General features: G+C 44.3%; 1 protein-coding gene across 13 annotated transcripts in view; it reads left to right on the top strand.

The window, feature by feature from the left end:
• Positions 1 to 17,340, top strand: part of SMARCA4 (SWI/SNF related, matrix associated, actin dependent regulator of chromatin, subfamily a, member 4) — an 89,133-nt gene that overhangs the window by 31,126 nt on the left and 40,667 nt on the right. For all 13 annotated transcript variants that reach the window (XM_034997901.1, XM_034997902.1, XM_034997903.1 and 10 more), the window contains 5 exons: positions 2,984 to 3,114; positions 3,252 to 3,309; positions 11,416 to 11,537; positions 13,230 to 13,380; positions 14,153 to 14,316. In XM_034997901.1, coding sequence (XP_034853792.1) covers positions 2,984 to 3,114; positions 3,252 to 3,309; positions 11,416 to 11,537; positions 13,230 to 13,380; positions 14,153 to 14,316 — 626 coding nt within the window. The remainder of the gene's footprint in view (positions 1 to 2,983; positions 3,115 to 3,251; positions 3,310 to 11,415; positions 11,538 to 13,229; positions 13,381 to 14,152; positions 14,317 to 17,340) is intronic.

Raw genomic sequence — 17,340 nt, 5'->3', positions numbered from 1 at the left:
TTGGGGTAGTCCTCCCCGGTGCCCCCATCAGTGCGGTTTCCCCTGTCCTTGTTGGTTTTATTTATTTACTCATCATTTTTATGTATTTATTAATTTTTTAAAAAGATTTTACTTATTTGAGATAGAGAGCACAAGCCAGGGGACAGAGGGAGAGGGAGAAGCAGGCTCCCCACTGAGCAGGGAGCTGGATGTGGGGCTCGACCCCAGGACTCTGGGATCATGACCTGAGCCGAAGCAGACCACTTACGTGACTGAGCCACCCAGGCACCCCTTTCATTTATGTATTTAACATGTGAAATTTCACTAGTCTGGTTCTGAAAGTCAGAAGCATACAAAGTGGCCCACTCAGAGAGGGCTTGCTGTCTCCACACACCGTTTTTTCCCTACTACCTCCCTACCCGCCTCCTGAAAGCCACCGTTCTCACTCAGTACACTCATTTGGAGGAAAGATGTATAAAAGGGGGAGGTGTAAATAAGTGGTGTTTCCTTTCCCACCTCCCCTGCCCCCTCCTCACTCCCACCTCCCAGAGGAAAACTGAGTAACCGTTTGCTCTGGGGCCTTTTCTGTGTATGTGCCACCAGATGGTTTTCTTTTTCCAGCCTTTCATTGTATCCCTGACATCTTCCCACATTAGCTCACATACACTTACCTTATTCTTTCAGTGTCACCGAAATGTGGTATTTCTTGCAGAAAATATTTAAACGGTATGATGAAAAGCAGAAGCCCCCACAGGACCTGCTCTCTCGTGACATGCATGTTGAACATGCATCCAGGAATCGTTTTCCCTCTGTCCTTTTTGTTTTGTTTTAAGGCCTTTGGGGGTGATCTAGATACAGCTAGACTCTTTCCATTCAGCAGAATATCTTGGGCCACTTTCCAAATCAGGCCATTAATTCTATTTTAATTTTATGATGTCGATGTGTTGGGATCTTATTCAGCATGCAGACGGATAGTTATTTAGGTTGCTTCACATCTGTAGCCGAGATGAAGATCCTGCACTGCTCAGTTCTGATGCACCACCGTGTGCCCCTCCCTTCCTGGAGGCTGTTGCCCTGTTCCCTCTCTCCTGTTGCACATGTTGTCACGAGCCTCCTTGTCCATTACCTTTCCGTGCTCTTCCCCAGTCGGCGTGGCCTGCCATAACAAAACACCATGGCTGGGGTGACTTCAATAACAACAACAAAGGTATGTTCTCACAGTTGTAGAAGCTGTAAATCCAAGATCAAAGTGCAGCAAGGTCAATTTCTGGTGAGGGCTCTCTTTCTGGCTTGTGGATGGCTGCCTTCTTGCTGTGTCCCCCTATGACAGGAGAGACAGCAAGCTTTGCTGTCTCTTAACAGGGGCACTATCCCATCCCAAGGCCCCCACCCTTGTGACCTCAACTAACCCTCATTACCCCCCCAAGGCCCCATCTCCACATATAGCCACATTGGGGCTTCAGCATTTGAATTTTGGGGGGACACAGTTCAGCCCATAGCAGATGCACACTTTTCCTGGAGGCCAGATTTCTAAAGTGAATGACTAGTGATTAACTCAAATAGGTATTTATTTCATGAGATTTTATTTTATTCTTTTATTTATTTATTTATCTAGCTAACTAACTAGCTAGCTAGCTAGCTAGCTAGCTATCTAATCTATCAAATGGGCTCCATGCCCAGTGTGGGGCTTGAACTCAGAACCCTGAGATTGAGAGTCGCATGCTCTGCCAACTGAGCCAGCCAGGTGCCCCATGAGATTTTATTTTAAATGTTATATTGAATTTTTAAGAATGTGGGCTGGTGTTTTGCTACAGTAGAAAGCCTATGTAAGGCCATTTGGGGCATTCAGGGGAAAAGTCCTATGGCGGGAAAGTGCAGTTCAGGGAATTCTGTTGGGTAAATCACTGGCCGCTTCTCCTCTTGAGCAACAGAAGCATCACTCTGTGTTGGCTGTGAATTGTGCTTGAATCTCAGCCAGTGCTTCTCAGCCTTGGCACCTCTGAATTGCCTGGGAGCTTTTCAAAAAGCCCCAGAGCAGTTGAATCAGAATTTGGGGATGGGGGGAAGTGCAAGCATCAGCACTGTTAGCCACTCCCAAGGAGCACTTGGGGGTGAAAGTCACTGATGGCGGCCCATGGAGGCCGTCTGCCGAGCATGCTCATGCGGCAGGTGGTTGCCATCACCTCTCATGGTGGGCAGCTTTGAGGGTGAGGTGGTCTGGTTGCATGGGAGCTCATCTCTACTGTGTGGGCCATGTTGACGGTGAGTGTGGCATCTTAGGGGACATGGGGCTGGTAGAAGTTCCTCGAAGGTGCAAGCAAAGTTTTAAACCAAGAACTTCGTCCTCATCCTGGAGGTTTTCTCTAGGAAATTTGTGGGCGCTAATGGAGGGGGAAATGTTCTTCCAACGTTGGCATCTCAGGACGAGAAATTGAGGAATTCTATATATACTAAGAGGAAATTAGTTGTTTTGCTTTTCAGATATTCTAGTTAGCTGTTTCACAGAAAAGAATGAGGACCTCTGAGGAAGTCTACAAATGTAGTATCAATGGGGGAAAAAAAACAAGGGCCATAAGAATGTGAATAATACAGTCATTTGTGTATAAACGGGGAGAGCGCAGTCCTTGTTTCTCATGCATGGAGTAGATCTACAAGGCCGCATGAGAAACAGATACTGGTAGACACATAGAGAAACCGTCTGATGGGGTTGGGGAAGAGTCACCACTGTGCTCTTGTGAAGTTGGAGCTGTATTTCCTATTTGAAAATGAAATACCTTGAAGAAACAGTTGTCACCAATGGATCGTATATTATTACTGGATTATTAATGTGTCATTAAGCCTTTTTTTTAAATGTCATTAACCCATTTTCACAACCACTGGCCACGTTTTGTGCCATTTTCTGGGCATGGAGTTGGGAGAGCACTTCCCAAGGTGGCCATAGTTAGCAGAAGCCTGAGGTATGGAAACCACAGAGCCTCAAGTTACACATGTGGTTTTTTTTCAGCCTCTGGATGAGACTAGCCAAATGAGTGACCTGCCGGTGAAAGTGATCCACGTGGAAAGCGGGAAGATCCTCACGGGCACCGACGCCCCCAAAGCAGGGCAGCTAGAGGCCTGGCTTGAGATGAACCCGGGGTGAGTTGGCCTCGTTCCAGGGGCTCTGGCAGCTGGGGATGATTTTGCTTTCATTTAGAAGCAGGCCAGTTCATTAAAGAAAGTGAATCCTGTGGGTTCTAGCGAAGTGTGTATTAAAACAGTAATATTTTTTCTAGATATGAAGTAGCTCCAAGATCTGATAGTGAAGAAAGTGGCTCAGAAGAAGAGGAAGAGGTAAGAGTCCATTTCCTGGCTGCTATGGCTCTCGGTGTGGTAACTTCCATGTCTTGGGCCCCTGTCACCCCTTTGCACCGAGATCCTCTCCTGCTCTGGGTGGGTGTTGTATGGGGCAGGAAACAGGTACGGGGCAGCCGAGGCCCCCAGTCCTGTGCTTTAGAGCTGCACTGTCCAGTACGGAAGCCTCTAACCACGTGTGACTCCTCAGTCTTAAATTAATCAAATTAAATAGAATTTAAAACTGACCATCCTCAGCTCTCCTAGCCATCTTTCAAGTGCTCAAAATTCGAAGCTCTCCTCTCCAGAAAGATCAGTGTGAAGTTGTGATCATTAGATCGTGTACACGTTTGCCCATTATAATCTATTCTTTGGAAACAAATAGTTGCATTTGTTGTGTAAACTCTCTAAATCATTTAACTATGCCACGTTATGGTGCTATTTCCTTGGTTGACAAAGCTGTTCTGAAGAACCACGTTCCTCTCTCCTCTCCGTTCTTGAGTGCCTCCTGGGGAAGGATCACTCAGGGAGCAGTCTCTGAAGACCGTGTCTCCATCCTTAGCATCCAGATGGGTGTTCTCTGTCACTCCCACTTCACTTGGGGTGAGAGTGTCAAGTATTAACGAACCATTTTGATCTCTTTTATGAACACTTCGCGTCATTTTCCCGTTTCTGATTAGTTATAAGTGAGTTTTAACGGAGTTTTTAAGTGCTCCTCGTGTATTTTCCCCCCACCTGAAGTTGGCATGGTGTTCGCCTATAATCTTTCTTTTGGTCTGTCCTGATTTTACTTTCCTCCTTATTACTACTCCAGTTCATCTGGAATTTTATTTGGTGTAGGCCATGGGGCAGAGCTCTACCTTGTTCCCCCTCCAAGGAGTATTAAGTGAACTGGCATGCAGTTGAGTCCTCCCATCCCATCGGCCTGTGACATTTTTTTAAATGATGTGTTGAGTTTTTATATCCAGTGGGGTCATTTTAGGGCCACCTGTTCAGGTTCCTTTAACACTGATTGTAATGATTCTCCAGTAAAATTTTGTTGTAATTTTTTAATAGCTCTGTAGAGGTAAAATTTAAATACCATGAAATGCAAAAATGAAAAACCCACAGGAAGTGTATAATTTGGTGATTTTTAGTGAATTTATAGACTTGTGTAATCATTACGACTCACAAATTTTATTATGTTCTATAATCCCAGAATTCTCCCTCCTGCTGGTTTACAGTTTGTTCTGACTCCTTCCTCCAGCTCCAGGAAACCAGTGATCTGCTTTCTGTCTCTGTAGATTTGCCTTTTCTGGAGATTTCCTATAAATGGAGTCCTATAACATATAGTAATTGTGTCTGACTTCTTTCAGATAGTGTGTTGTTGATGTTCATCCATGTTGTTTGCGTATCGAAAGATCATTCCAATTTATTCCGGAGTCCTATTCCATTGTATGGTGTAGCACGCTTTGTTTATCCATTCACCAATTGATGAGCATTTGTGGTGTTTCCATTTTTTGCTGTTATGAGTAATGTTGCTGCAAACATTCCCATACATGTCTTTGTGTAGACATATGTTTTCATTTCTCTTGGGTAGGTACCTAGGAGTGAAATTGCTGGGTCATATGCTAAGTTTATGTTTGCCTTTTTAAGAAACTGCCAAACTGTTTTCTAAAGTGGTTGTACCATTTCACGGGTTCCAGATTCTCTGTATCCTTGTCCATACTTGGTATTATCTGTCCTTTTGATTATATCCATCCTAGTGGGTGTATAGTAGTATCTCATTGTGGCTTTAGTTTGCATTTTCCTAGTAATTAGATAATGTTGAACATTTTTTCATATGTTTATGCACCATTCATGTATCTTCTTTGGTAAATGCCTATTCACATTTTTTGCCTATTATGAATTAGGTTGTTTGTCATCTCATCACTCAGTTGTAAGAATTCTTTATATATTCTTGGGACATGTCCCTGATCAAATACATAACTTGCAGTATCTTTTCCTAGTCATTTGGCCTTTTGTTTTTTCCCTCAGTGGTATTTTTTGAAATGCAAAATTTTTAAATTTTAATGAAATCTAGTTTTATCAAATTTTTTGTTCATGCATTGTGCTTTTGGAGTTACATCTAAGAACTCTTCGAAGTCACTTAGATTTTTCTTCTGTGTTTTCTTCTAGAAATTTTGTAATTGAAGCTCTTAGGTTAAAGATCATAGTTGAGTTGATTGCTGTGGTCTGACATACAGGTGTAAGATTTTTTTTTGCATATGGATATCCACTTTATCCAGCACCATTTGATGAAAAGACCACTCTTTCCTCCTTCAGTTAGTCTTGGCACTTTTGTAGGAAATCAGTTGACCATAAATGTAAGGGTTTGTTTCTGCATCTCATTTCTGTTCTTTTAATCTTCATGTCTGTCTTTGTGCCACAATCACTTTATCTTGATTGTTGTAATTTATAATAAGTTTTGAAATTAGTGTTACTCCTCCAGTTTTGTGGCTTTCATTGTCTATTATAGATCCTTTGTGTTCCTATGTAAATTGTAGGGTCAGCTCATCAGTTGATACAAAAATGCTTGCTGGAATTTTTATTAGATTTGTATTTAATCTATAGATTGATTTGGGGAGAATCACACCTGAACAATATTTAGTCTTCTAATTCATACTCGTGCAATGTCTCTCCATTTATTTTTATCATCATTGATTTCTCTTAGAAGTGTTTTGTGTTTTTCAGTGTATAGTTTTTATATTTCATTTGCTAAATTTATGTTTTTTTAAAGATTTTGTTTATTTATTTGACAGAGAGAGACACCGCATGAGAGGGAACACCACAAGCAGGGGGAGTGGGAGAGGGAGAAGCAGGCCTCTCGCTGAGCAGGGAACCCGATGCGGGGCTTGATCCCAGGACCCTGGGATCATGACCCGAGCCGAAGGCAGACGCTTAACGACTGAGTCACCCAGGCACCCCTTGCTAAATTTATTTTTAAATATTTCTTTTGATGCTATTATGAACAGAATTGATCGCTTTTTTTTTTTTTTTTTTTAAGATTTTACTAATTCATTTGAGAAAGAGACAGAGTACAAGCAGGGGATAGGCAGGCAGAGGGAGAGGGAGAAGCAGACTCTCCACTGAGCCCAACTTGGGGCTCAATCCCAGGACCTGGAGATCATGACCTGAGTCGAAGGCAAACACTTAACCATCTGAGCCACCCAGGCACCCCTAGAATTGATTACTTAATTGTATTTTTGGATACTTTATTGCAATTACATGAAAATACAACTTCTTGTATTAGTTTTGAAAAATATTGGTTTTGTATGTATATATGAACTTGCTGAACTCATACCATTTGTTCTGGATAGTTTGGTTTTGGTTTTTGTAGATTCTTTAGGATTGTCACATACAGGATCATACTGGGAGCCCGATGCTGGGCTCGATCCCAGGACCCCGAGATCATGACCTGAGCCAAAATCAAGAGTCGGATGTCTACCCGACTGAGCCACCCAGCACCCTATGCCTGTAAATTTTGAGTTGTTGTTTCTATTTTCATTCGGTTCAAAATATCTTCTAATATTCCTTGTGTTTGGGGTTGTTGTTTTTTTTTTTTGACCATCAGGTCATTTAAAGTTTGTTAAATTTTGGGGTGCCTGGGTGGCTCAGTCGTTGACCGTCTGCCTTCTTCTCAGGTCCTGATCCCGGGGTCCTGGGATCGAGCCCCGCATTGGGCTCTCTGCTCTGTGGGAAGCCTGCTTCTCCCTCTCCCACTCCCCCTGCTTGTGTTCCCTCTCTCGCTGTGACTCTGTCAAATAAATAAATAAAATCTTAAAAAAAAAATAAAGTTTGTTAAATGTTAAGCATTTGAGAATTCCCTAGATTTTTTTGTTTTTGGTTTCTAATTTAATTTTCTCATGGTATGAGATTACTTTGTATGATTTTCATTCTTTTTAATTTATCGAGACTCATTTTTCTGGCTCAGGATCCTGGGGAATGTTTCATGTTCACATGTTCTGCATTCTTTGAGTGTAGTGTTCTGTATATAATAGTTGAGTTGCTGGATAGTGTTGTTCAGGTCATGTGTATCCTTTCTGATTTTGTTTAGTTCTGTTGAGAAGGAAGTAGTAAAATCCACTATTTTTGTTGAATTGTCTATTTTTCCTTTAAATTCTGTCAGATTTTGCTTCATGTATTTTAATGTTCTGTTGATACATATATTTTAGTTGTTATATTTTCCTGATGTATTTGATATTTTATCATTATTAAATATGTCTTTGTCTCTAATAATTTTTTTTAAAGATTTTATTTATTTATTTGACAGAGAGATAGCACAAGCAGGCAGAGCGGCAGGCAGAGGGAGAAGCAGGCTTCCTGCTGAGCAGGGAGCCCAATGCAGGGCTCGATCCCAGGACCCCAGGATCATGACCTGAGCTGAAGGCCGACCCGCTTAACCGACTGAGCCACCCAGGCACCCCTCTAGTAATTTTTTTTTTTTAAGATTTTATTTATTTATGAGAGAGAGAGAATGAGCTGGGGAGAGACAGAGGGAGAGGGAGAAGCAGACTCTGACTGAGCAGGGAGCCTGATGCAGGAATTGAACCCAGGACCCTGAGATCATGACCTGAGCCGAAGGCAGATGCTTAACTGAGCCACCCAGGCGCCCCTAGTAATTTTTGTTTTATTTATTTATTTTTTTAAAGATTTTATTTATTTATTTGACAGAGAGAGAGACAGAGACAGAGAGGAAACACAAGCAGGGGGAGTGGGGGAGGGAGAAGCAGGCTCCCTGCCGAGCAGGGAGCCCGATGCAGGGCTCGATTCCAGGACCCTGGGATCATGACCTGAGCCGAAGGCAGACGCCTAATGACTGAGCCACCCAGGCGCCCCGTAATTTTTGTTTTAAAGTCTGTTTTGTCCGGTGTTCATGTAGTCCCTCCAGCTTTCTTAAAACTACGGTTTCTTTGCATGGTATATATTTTTCCATTCTTTTACTTCAAACCTATTTGTTCATTTGAATCTGAAAGAGCAGATAGCTAGATCTTGCTTTTTAAATCTACTATGACAGGACACCTGGGTGGCTCAGTTGGCTAACGACTGCCTTTGGCTCAGGTCATGATCCCGGACTGCCGGGATTGAGTCCCGCATCGGGCTCCCTGCTCTGCAGGGAGTCTGCTTCTCCCTCTGACCCTACCCCCTCTTGTGATCTCTCTCTCACTGTCTTTCTCCCTCTCAAATAAATAAAATAAAATCTTAAAGGAAAAAAAAAATACATCTAGTATGACAGTGCCTGCCTTTTGATTGCGTTTTAGACTGTTCATATTTAATGTAATTATCCATATGACTTTGTTTATATTTGCCATTTGACTATTTCTTTTGTCTCATGTCTTTTTTTCTTCCTCTGTTCCTTTTTTACTGCTTTCATGTTAAGTATTTTTTACTGTACCAGTTTATTCTGTAAGTTTTGTTACTGTACCTTTTTAGTTGTTTGCTTTGTAGTTGCTCTGAGGATTACAATATGCATTTTAATTTATCACAGTATACTTCAGATTAATATTAACTCCATTCTGGGAAAATATAGAAATTATGCTTTACTCTAGATCTATTTGCTACCTTTCCTTTGTGTTGTATATATACATACACATATGTTACAAATATATACACACATCTGGATATTGTCCCTATATATGCTATAAACCCTACAAAGCGGTCTTCTGATTCATACCTCATGTCATCTTACAGTTTGGTCTAAATAAGTCAGTAGAGGACAAGTAAGGGAAAATGAATTTATAGAGTCTTTTATATTGATCCATGTAGTTGCCATTTTTAATGCTATTAGCGTTTGAATTACTATCTGTTAGCAACAAATTCTCTCAGCCTTGGTAAATCTGCGATTGTATTTCTGTAGCTTTGACTTTGGAAGAATAGTTTAGTTGGACACAAATTTCTTTGGTGACAGCCTTTTTCCTTGTGAATGTGTTATTCCACTACTTTATGGTCTCCTTCTCAAATGAGAATTTAGCCACTAATTGTATTGATGATCTTCTGTAGTTGATGATTCATTTTTCTCTTTCTTGCTTTCTGGCTTTTGTTGGCTTTGGCTTTTTTTAGCAGATTGTGAACTCTCTGTATTTATTCTCCTTAGTGTTTGTTCAGCTTCTTGGCTGGGTAGTTTCTTGCTTTTCATCAAATTTGGGAAGTTTATCATTGCTGCCTTCTATCGAGATTCTGTATTTGTTGATTTATTGTGCTTAAAGATAGTTTCCTTTGGTTCTTTGAACATACTTATAATAATAGTTGCTTCAAAGATTATTTGCTAAGTTCAACATCTGGGAACAGAGAGGATTCATTTGCTTTTTCCCTAAATACACATCACACTTTCCCTTTTTGCTCATTTTGTAATGTTTAGTGGAAGCCTGTTTTTAACTACGCTGGATTCTGACTCCCACTCCTGGGTGGTCGTGTTTGTGTAAGTAATGTACTTGGGACTTGGGCTCAGTCTGTGGAGTTCTTTCCCCAGGGCTGTGTGCTACCTTTGGTGTCTCTGCTCAGTTTAGTTTTTGGTTTTATTCTTGTTTTTATTTTTAATTCAGGCTGTCTAGGATTTCTTTGTAACTTAGTAACTTTTTTTGTAACTTAGTAGTTACATGTTTCTTTGTAACTTAGTAGTCATCCAGTGATTGGGCAGTGATTGTGCTCAGACATCTTGAGCCAATAAAGCTTCTGTCTCTGGTGGATCAGTGTGTATAAAGGAACACATTCTGAAGTTCAGGCCATTTTCAGGTCCGCCTTGGCTTTTACTTCCTGTGAGGCCCTTCTTCATTTTTCTCTGTACATGGTCACAGGCTTAGGCAGTGATTTGCTTTCCCAACCAAAGCAAAACTGAGAACCTCACTTACATAACAACAGTGCCACTGGATGGTATGGGCCTTGCCCCCTGCTACAGAGTGACTTAGTCCCCATCAGCCGCAGCTGCCAGTGCTCTTGGCCTGGCCGTCCTGGCAGAACCTTCAAGGTGGAGCTGGGGGTAAAGAGAGATGGAAGTTGCCCCAAGTAAGAACGCTACCATCTCCCACTCTTCTTACCCAAGGTTCAGCAGTTTTTCAAGCATTAATGGTTCTCAGGCTCCTAGAGCTCTCAGATGGTTGCTTTTGCGAATTTTGTCCAGCTTCAAAAAGACGTATTTTGCATGAGTTTGTGAACTTCCTCACTCAGACTTAGAAGTCCTACCCATTTTAATTCCAGACATGGGGATATCAGCAAGGATAAGTCTGTACCAAATACGATTTCTTTTTGCCCAAAATGTTTGTGCTGTTATCATCTGTTCATTATTCCAAATCGCTTATAAAATCATTTTGCATGCTCCAAGGGACATCCCACGGGGTTTTGATTGGAATCATTTAGTAGATTAATTACAGATACCTTTTAGTTTAATAGCAATCCCATTATACATAAAGATAACCTATTGGCACTTTGTATGATTTACCCAAGAATACAAGAATGGTTTAACATTGAGAAATGCATTTGTGTGTGTTTCAGCAATATGTCCCACAAAATCCCTTTATCGTCTCAGTAAAGGCTGAAAAATCCCTTTAATGAAGAACAACACTTAAATCTAATTTACAAGTTGATAGAAAACCTCGCAGTAAACTAGGATGGCTGTTCTCACTGGTGTTATTTGACATAGTGTAGCCATTTTAGCCTTTTTGGTAAAGCCAGAAGTAAATCAAGAGCAACAAATACCAAAAATTGGCTATAACATGTTTAATACTTAAAAATTTAAGAGAATCAAATGAAAAACTGCTTTGAGTTGGTTGGGCAAGGAATAAGCATGGTAGGTAGTATGCATTCTGTGATGGAGGGAGGCATGGTGCATGAGGCATCTACTACTAGTAAAAAGAAGACAATATCCTGAGACAGCTTTAAAAAGAAGTGTCAGTGCTCCGTGCTTAGGAAAACTAAAAGTCATAAATGGAGCAATTAAGAGAAGCAGCAGAGAAGAGGCATGACACATTCCGGCAGAGTAAGAGGCCATGAAAACAGCACTTGCCTCCCGAAGTGTGCCCTCCACCTGGGAGCCCTGTGCCTGTGCCTGTGCCTGTGGGGGGCCTGGGGTCACGTGGGCTTGTGTCTCGGTAGGAGGAGGAGGAGGAGCAGCCACAGCCGGCACAGCCTCCCAACCTGCCCGTTGAGGAGAAGAAGAAGATTCCAGATCCAGACAGTGATGACGTCTCGGAAGTGGACGCCCGGCACATCATTGAGTAAGGCGTCCCTCCACGGCCTCCTGCTCTGCCAGCTTCCTTCAGGGTGGCACCAGCAGGACTGTTGGGATCCCAGCCTCTCTCTGGACAGCATGCACCCCTGTCCCACCGGCAGACATTGTGGGACTGCAGACGGGACAAATTGATTACCTTCACATTTCATTGGTTTTCATAGGCTTTGAATATCCCATCCATTCACATGGTTCATCTTGTGCTTGAGAGAGAGTTGGGTGTAGAGCAAAAGCCTCCTCACTCTTGTTCTTCAGCCCCCGACTCCAGTGTCTCCCCTGGAAGGAAGTATTTCCAGCGTCGTGTGTCTTCAGAGTATTTCATGTTTCAACAAACAAAACGTGTATATAATTATTTTTTTTCACTTGTACACGTGTATCCAGGCACACTTTCCTGCCCCTGGCTTTTTTCACTGGAAGTTTTCTCTCAGAGGTGATGCTTGCTTTCTTTCTTTCTTTTTTTTTTTTAAAGATTTTATTTATTTATTTGACAGAGAGAAAGAGCACAAACCGGGGGGTGGGGGGAGGGTGGCAGGCAGGAGGAGAGGGAAAAGCAGGCTTCCCGCTAAGCAGGGAGCCTGATGTGGGGCTCTGTCCCAGGACCCTGGGATCACAACCTGAGCCAAAGGCAGACACTTAACCGCCTGAGCCACCCAGGCACCTCGAGGTGATGCTTTCTCCACGCATTGTCGAGCATGTGGTATTGTACCTTACGCTGTCCTGTATGAGCCTGTCCCTAGTGGCGGACATTCACATTATTTCTCATCTTTTGCTCTTGTAAGCACAGGTACAACTAACATACTAATCATCGTTGCTTATGGTATGAAGGTAGTTGATACTCTTTAAAAGAAATAGAGGATTGAGAGTTGTATACGCTATAGGTATGAAAGCAGCCCTAGAGCAAGCAGGCAGTCCTTTGAAATCATCAGAGAAACAGGGAAAACCCCACTAAACTCACTGAAGGATTCCTAAGAAGACATAAAGACAGAATCCACAGCACAGCATGAAACAATATGACAGAAATTGGATCACGTGTATGTCACATTGATAAAATGAAGATAGTTTCTTTTTTTAATTTTTAAAATGTTATTTATTTGAGAGACAGAGAGAGAGAATGAGAGTGGAAGCATGAGCGTGGAGAGGGAGAAGCAGGATCCCCGCTGAGCAGGGGAGCCTGACTTAGGGCTCGATCCCAGGACCCCGGGATCATGACCCGAGCCAAAGGCAGACACCTAACCAACTGAGCCACCCAGGCGGCCCCAAAACGTAGATAGTTTAAAGTCACTTTTAAAAATAATTCCAGATTGGATCATGAAACAGCCACAACATAAATGATTCTGGTTTTGCGTGAGGCTGTGTCATGTGTATTTTCCCTTTAGGCTCATGAGTGCCCAGTAGAGAGGACGGGCTATGGGACCAGTCTCTGGCAGAAAGAAACACTCTTCTTATGATGTGGCAGTGACCTGATTCCTGTTGTGGGAGGGTGGGTTTGGGACCCACACATGCAGTCGTGGATTAGTAGTCGTGGCTGGCTCACCCTCAGCCTCTCTGGCTGCACTGGGCTCATTTTATGGCTCAAGCCACGGATCATTGGGCAGAAAGGGCCACTCGGCAGAGGCTTGTGTCAGAAGCATGTTGTCACAGATAGGAATGGGTGTCCTCACACGGTGCTTCCATCTCCCAGGAATGCCAAGCAAGACGTGGATGACGAGTACGGCGTGTCCCAGGCCCTTGCTCGGGGCCTGCAGTCCTATTATGCCGTGGCCCATGCTGTCACTGAGAGAGTGGATAAGCAGTCAGCACTTATGGTCAATGGTGTCCTCAAACAGTACCAGGTAAGGTTGGAGGGGCACATCCACATGGCAGTCTTGAGGTTTCCCGGTGGTGGGTGGCTACTCAAGTCACATTCCAATCTTGCTCTTTTGGACACTCGTTCTTCCCCTCTGAACCTCCGTTTCCCCATCTGGAAAGCAGGGGCCCAATCTGTTACCTTTGCCTCCAGGAGGAGATGAAAATTGTGCAGTTAATGTATGCCAGGCCAAATAGGAGGCTTCTACTCATTGGCTTCTCATCCCTCAACGACCCTATTTAGTAGGTGCTTCCATCTCTGCGTTCAATTGGGGGGGGGGCAATGAGGAACAGGGAGGTGCAGCGATTCCTCAAAATCACACAACTCAGGAGTGGCCAAGCCAGGATGGGGCCCAGCCTGGGCGCACAGGTGCTAGGTGCGTGGTCCCCGGAGCCCTGCCGTGTGCGGCCACCGCATTGTGTGTGGCAGTGAGGCCAGGGAGTTAAATGTCAGCAGCCCTGCTTCCTGGTGGCCTTTCCAGGTAGAAACTTAGCTGTTTGAATATGTACCAGAAAAAGAGATTTTATAGACCTAGCACCAGCACGGCAGCGCTGTGATTTTGTAGGAGTGATGGCTGAGGATGAGGCCAAGAAACCAAGGAGTGGGCTGACTGAAAGCAAAATACCAGAACTCGAGATGGCCACGGGTGGTTCGTGGCTAGGCCGACCGCGGGCCTGGCTGTGCTGAGTCTGCAGTGCGGAGAATGCTCTCGTACCGACTTGGGCTTCAGTCCTGGCCGCTTGCCTCTCTCCTTGCAGATCAAAGGCTTGGAGTGGCTGGTGTCCCTGTACAACAACAACCTGAATGGCATCCTGGCAGACGAGATGGGCCTGGGGAAGACCATCCAGACCATCGCTCTCATCACGTACCTCATGGAGCACAAGCGGATCAACGGACCCTTTCTCATCATAGTACCTCTCTCGTAAGTGCTCTCACCCCGGGGGGTCTTTGAGTGTCCAGCGGGAAGGCCCTGTTGCTTGGGTTCACCTCATTAGCTCTTTAAAGACCCCATCTCCAAATACAGTCCCATTCTGAGGGGACACAACTCAGCCCCCGGCATCCTGCCTCTGGTTTCAAGGGGCGAGATCAGAGAAGGGTGGGTGAGGGAGTGCCCACCCATCATCCCTGTTGGGGCAGCTCTCACAAGATGACCTCGAGGTCCCCTTCAAATCCCCCAACTAGCACACTCCACACAAGGTGTTGCAGAAGCCTGACAAGCTCCTGCTAGCGGAGTGGAGCAGAGCCATTTGAGGAAATAGCCTTAACTGTTCCTCCCTAGGGCACTGAGCCCTCTAGTCCATGGCAACCCTGATGCTTAGTGTGATAGGATCTGGGTCCTCCAACCGAGTCCCAAAGAGGTTCTCACTCACCACCTCGTGGCGCCGCTGGCCACCTCCTTCCGGCAGGCAGCCCTCAGGGGGCCAAGATTGACCAGCCACCCTGGGCATCCCTCTTCCTAGCTCAGCACTGCCACAATATGGTTCACCTGCCCCACAGTTTTTCTAGAAGTCCTGGAGCTGGCTTTCCTGGACCTTTCTCAGGTTTCATGTCATTCATGAAACCAATCACAGGCCTGGGGTGTGGTCTACCCTGATGTGGCCAGGCCTCTGTAGTCTGCAGTTGGCTTGGCCCTGGAGAGACGCACCAACCCCCCTTCGGCCAGCACTCATCAGCAACCACTTCATCCTTAAATCAGCTGTCCAGGGGGAGAACAGGAAGCTGAGTGCTCATACCCTGATTCCATAGGAAATAAGACAGCCTCCTGCTTTTAAGACAGCCAGGCTGCCAGAGGCCATACAGCCATGCTGGAGGGTCCCAGAACTCTCCCAGAATTTACTTGGAGAAGTTTATTTCTTCCTGCTGCCTCCCCCTCCTCGTGGTCCTGTAAATTTGGCTGCCCTGCTAGGAACAGATCCATATGGAGAGAGAACTATTTGCACAGTGCAACAGAAGTCCCAGCCTGAGGACAGATGGCCTTGCCACCTCCTCCCTCATAGCCAGACCCAACTTCTCAGCTTTCTGCTGCACATGCACTGTCTCCCGGCCCACCGGTGACTGGAGTCCCCCTTTTTAGCTCCTGTGCCCCTGTCCCGAAGTGCGACATTTGACTTCATCTCCACCGGCATAGTTCACTCCAGCATGCTGTCCTACAGCGTAGGTGTTTTGTTTGTAACTTTTCATTTTGAAATTATTTCTAACAATTGAAATTATCATAAACAATTGCAAAAATAGAATAAAGATTTTCTATATTCCTTTTTATCAGCTTCCCAAATCTTTCCTAACTCCAGGACAGTTATAAAGACAACTGGTCTCCATTAGGTGATGCCTGCCAGTTTCCCCATGTAATCTTAGGAGTTTTCCTTTGTAATTCATAAGTTCCTGATGGCGAGGCACGTGGAGACCACAGAAAGGTCCCATTTCGCAATCATATTTTCCCCAGAGATTTCCACGTCCATCAGATGGGTCTGGCTTGAGACCCCTTCCCCTCTGGCAGGGGCCAATGGTGGCTTTCTTTCCATCACTCCTCCCACAGGTGTGAGAGATCCACTCTAAGGAAGAACTGTGCTTCTCCATGTATTAATTTATTTGTGTAACTCTATCTGAAAGTTGCAGAATGCACACATTCATAATTTTGTTGCTTAAGTTGTCCCAGATCTGGCCTGGAGACCCTTCAGGTTGGTTTCCTGTTTCCAGATTCCATGTCCTGGTCATTGTGGTGGTTTGCTTTAGAATAGTTTTAGCTTTACCAAAAAGTTGCAGAGGTACCTCGAGGTCTCTGTGTGCCCTCCCCTAATTCCCCTGTTGATAACATCTCACATGACTGTGGTACATTTGTCACAACTCAGGAACCAGCAGGCACATTACTGTTAACTAAGCTCCAGACTTGATTCAGTGTTCTACTTTTCTCCTGACATCCAGTTGCCATTCCAGGATCCCATACTGCATTCTTCTCGTAGCCTTCGCCCTCTGTGGTCTGCGAGCACTCCTTGCTTTCCATGTTTTTGTTGACCTTGGTAGTTTTGAGGAGGACGAGTCAGGTGTTTTGTAGGATATCCCCCAATCTGGACCTGTCTGGGGATTTTCTCCTGCTTGAACAGGATGGTGGGCATGGGGGCCAAAGAGCACAGGGGTGAAGGTCCCCTGTCATGACATCGTTTCAGGGGCCATTATTGTCAGTGTGCCTTGTCCTGGGTGATGTTGACCTTGGTCACATGGTTGAGGTCCTGCTTGTCAGGTGTCTGCCCTGTGAAGATACTCTTTCTTCCCCTTCCATATACTGTATTCTGGAACAGTCCCTAAGTTTAGCGCCCGTGTAAGTGGGCAATTAAGCTCTCCCTCCTTGAGGGGCAAATAGCTCTATAAATCCTTTAGAATTATTCTGTACAGAAGATATATCTCTTCTTCCCATTTGTTAATTTATTTAATCATTTATATCAGTGTAGACTCATGGGTACTATTTTATACTTTGGTCTGTACACCAACACTAGTTTATCTTGTTCTCGAATCATTCCAGCGTTAGCCATGGGGAGCTTTTAGTTGGCTACTCTGTCCCTTTGACATGACCCATCGTTGTGGGGTTTTGAGACACTTAGTTGTATTTGGGCACCCAGAGATGCCCCCAGCTCCACTTGTACATTTCCTGTCTGAGGCCTAGAATCAGCCATTTCTCTAAGAGGCTCTAGTCTCTGTTCTTAGAGAACAGTATTAGAAACCAAGAGCTGGGTGCTAGGGGTGCCCCCTTGCTTCTGATCGTCCTTACTGGCAGGCCCTGTCAGTGGACAGCATTAGGAAATAAATGTATGTGTTTATGTAACGTGATCTGTGTCTAGTCATGGCCAACAGCTGTCTCTAACTCAGCTAGACCCATAGAGTTCCTTCTAGCTCTTTCTTCTTACTTGTATAGCACTTTCCAAATAGTTAATCCATGAGAAACAACTTTACCAAT

Source organism: Mirounga leonina, unplaced genomic scaffold, assembly GCF_011800145.1.
Source record: "Mirounga leonina isolate KUSES-001 unplaced genomic scaffold, KU_Mleo_1.0 Mir_94, whole genome shotgun sequence".
Lineage (NCBI taxonomy): Eukaryota > Metazoa > Chordata > Mammalia > Carnivora > Phocidae > Mirounga > Mirounga leonina.
This window is presented reverse-complemented; position numbering and strand designations above follow the sequence as displayed.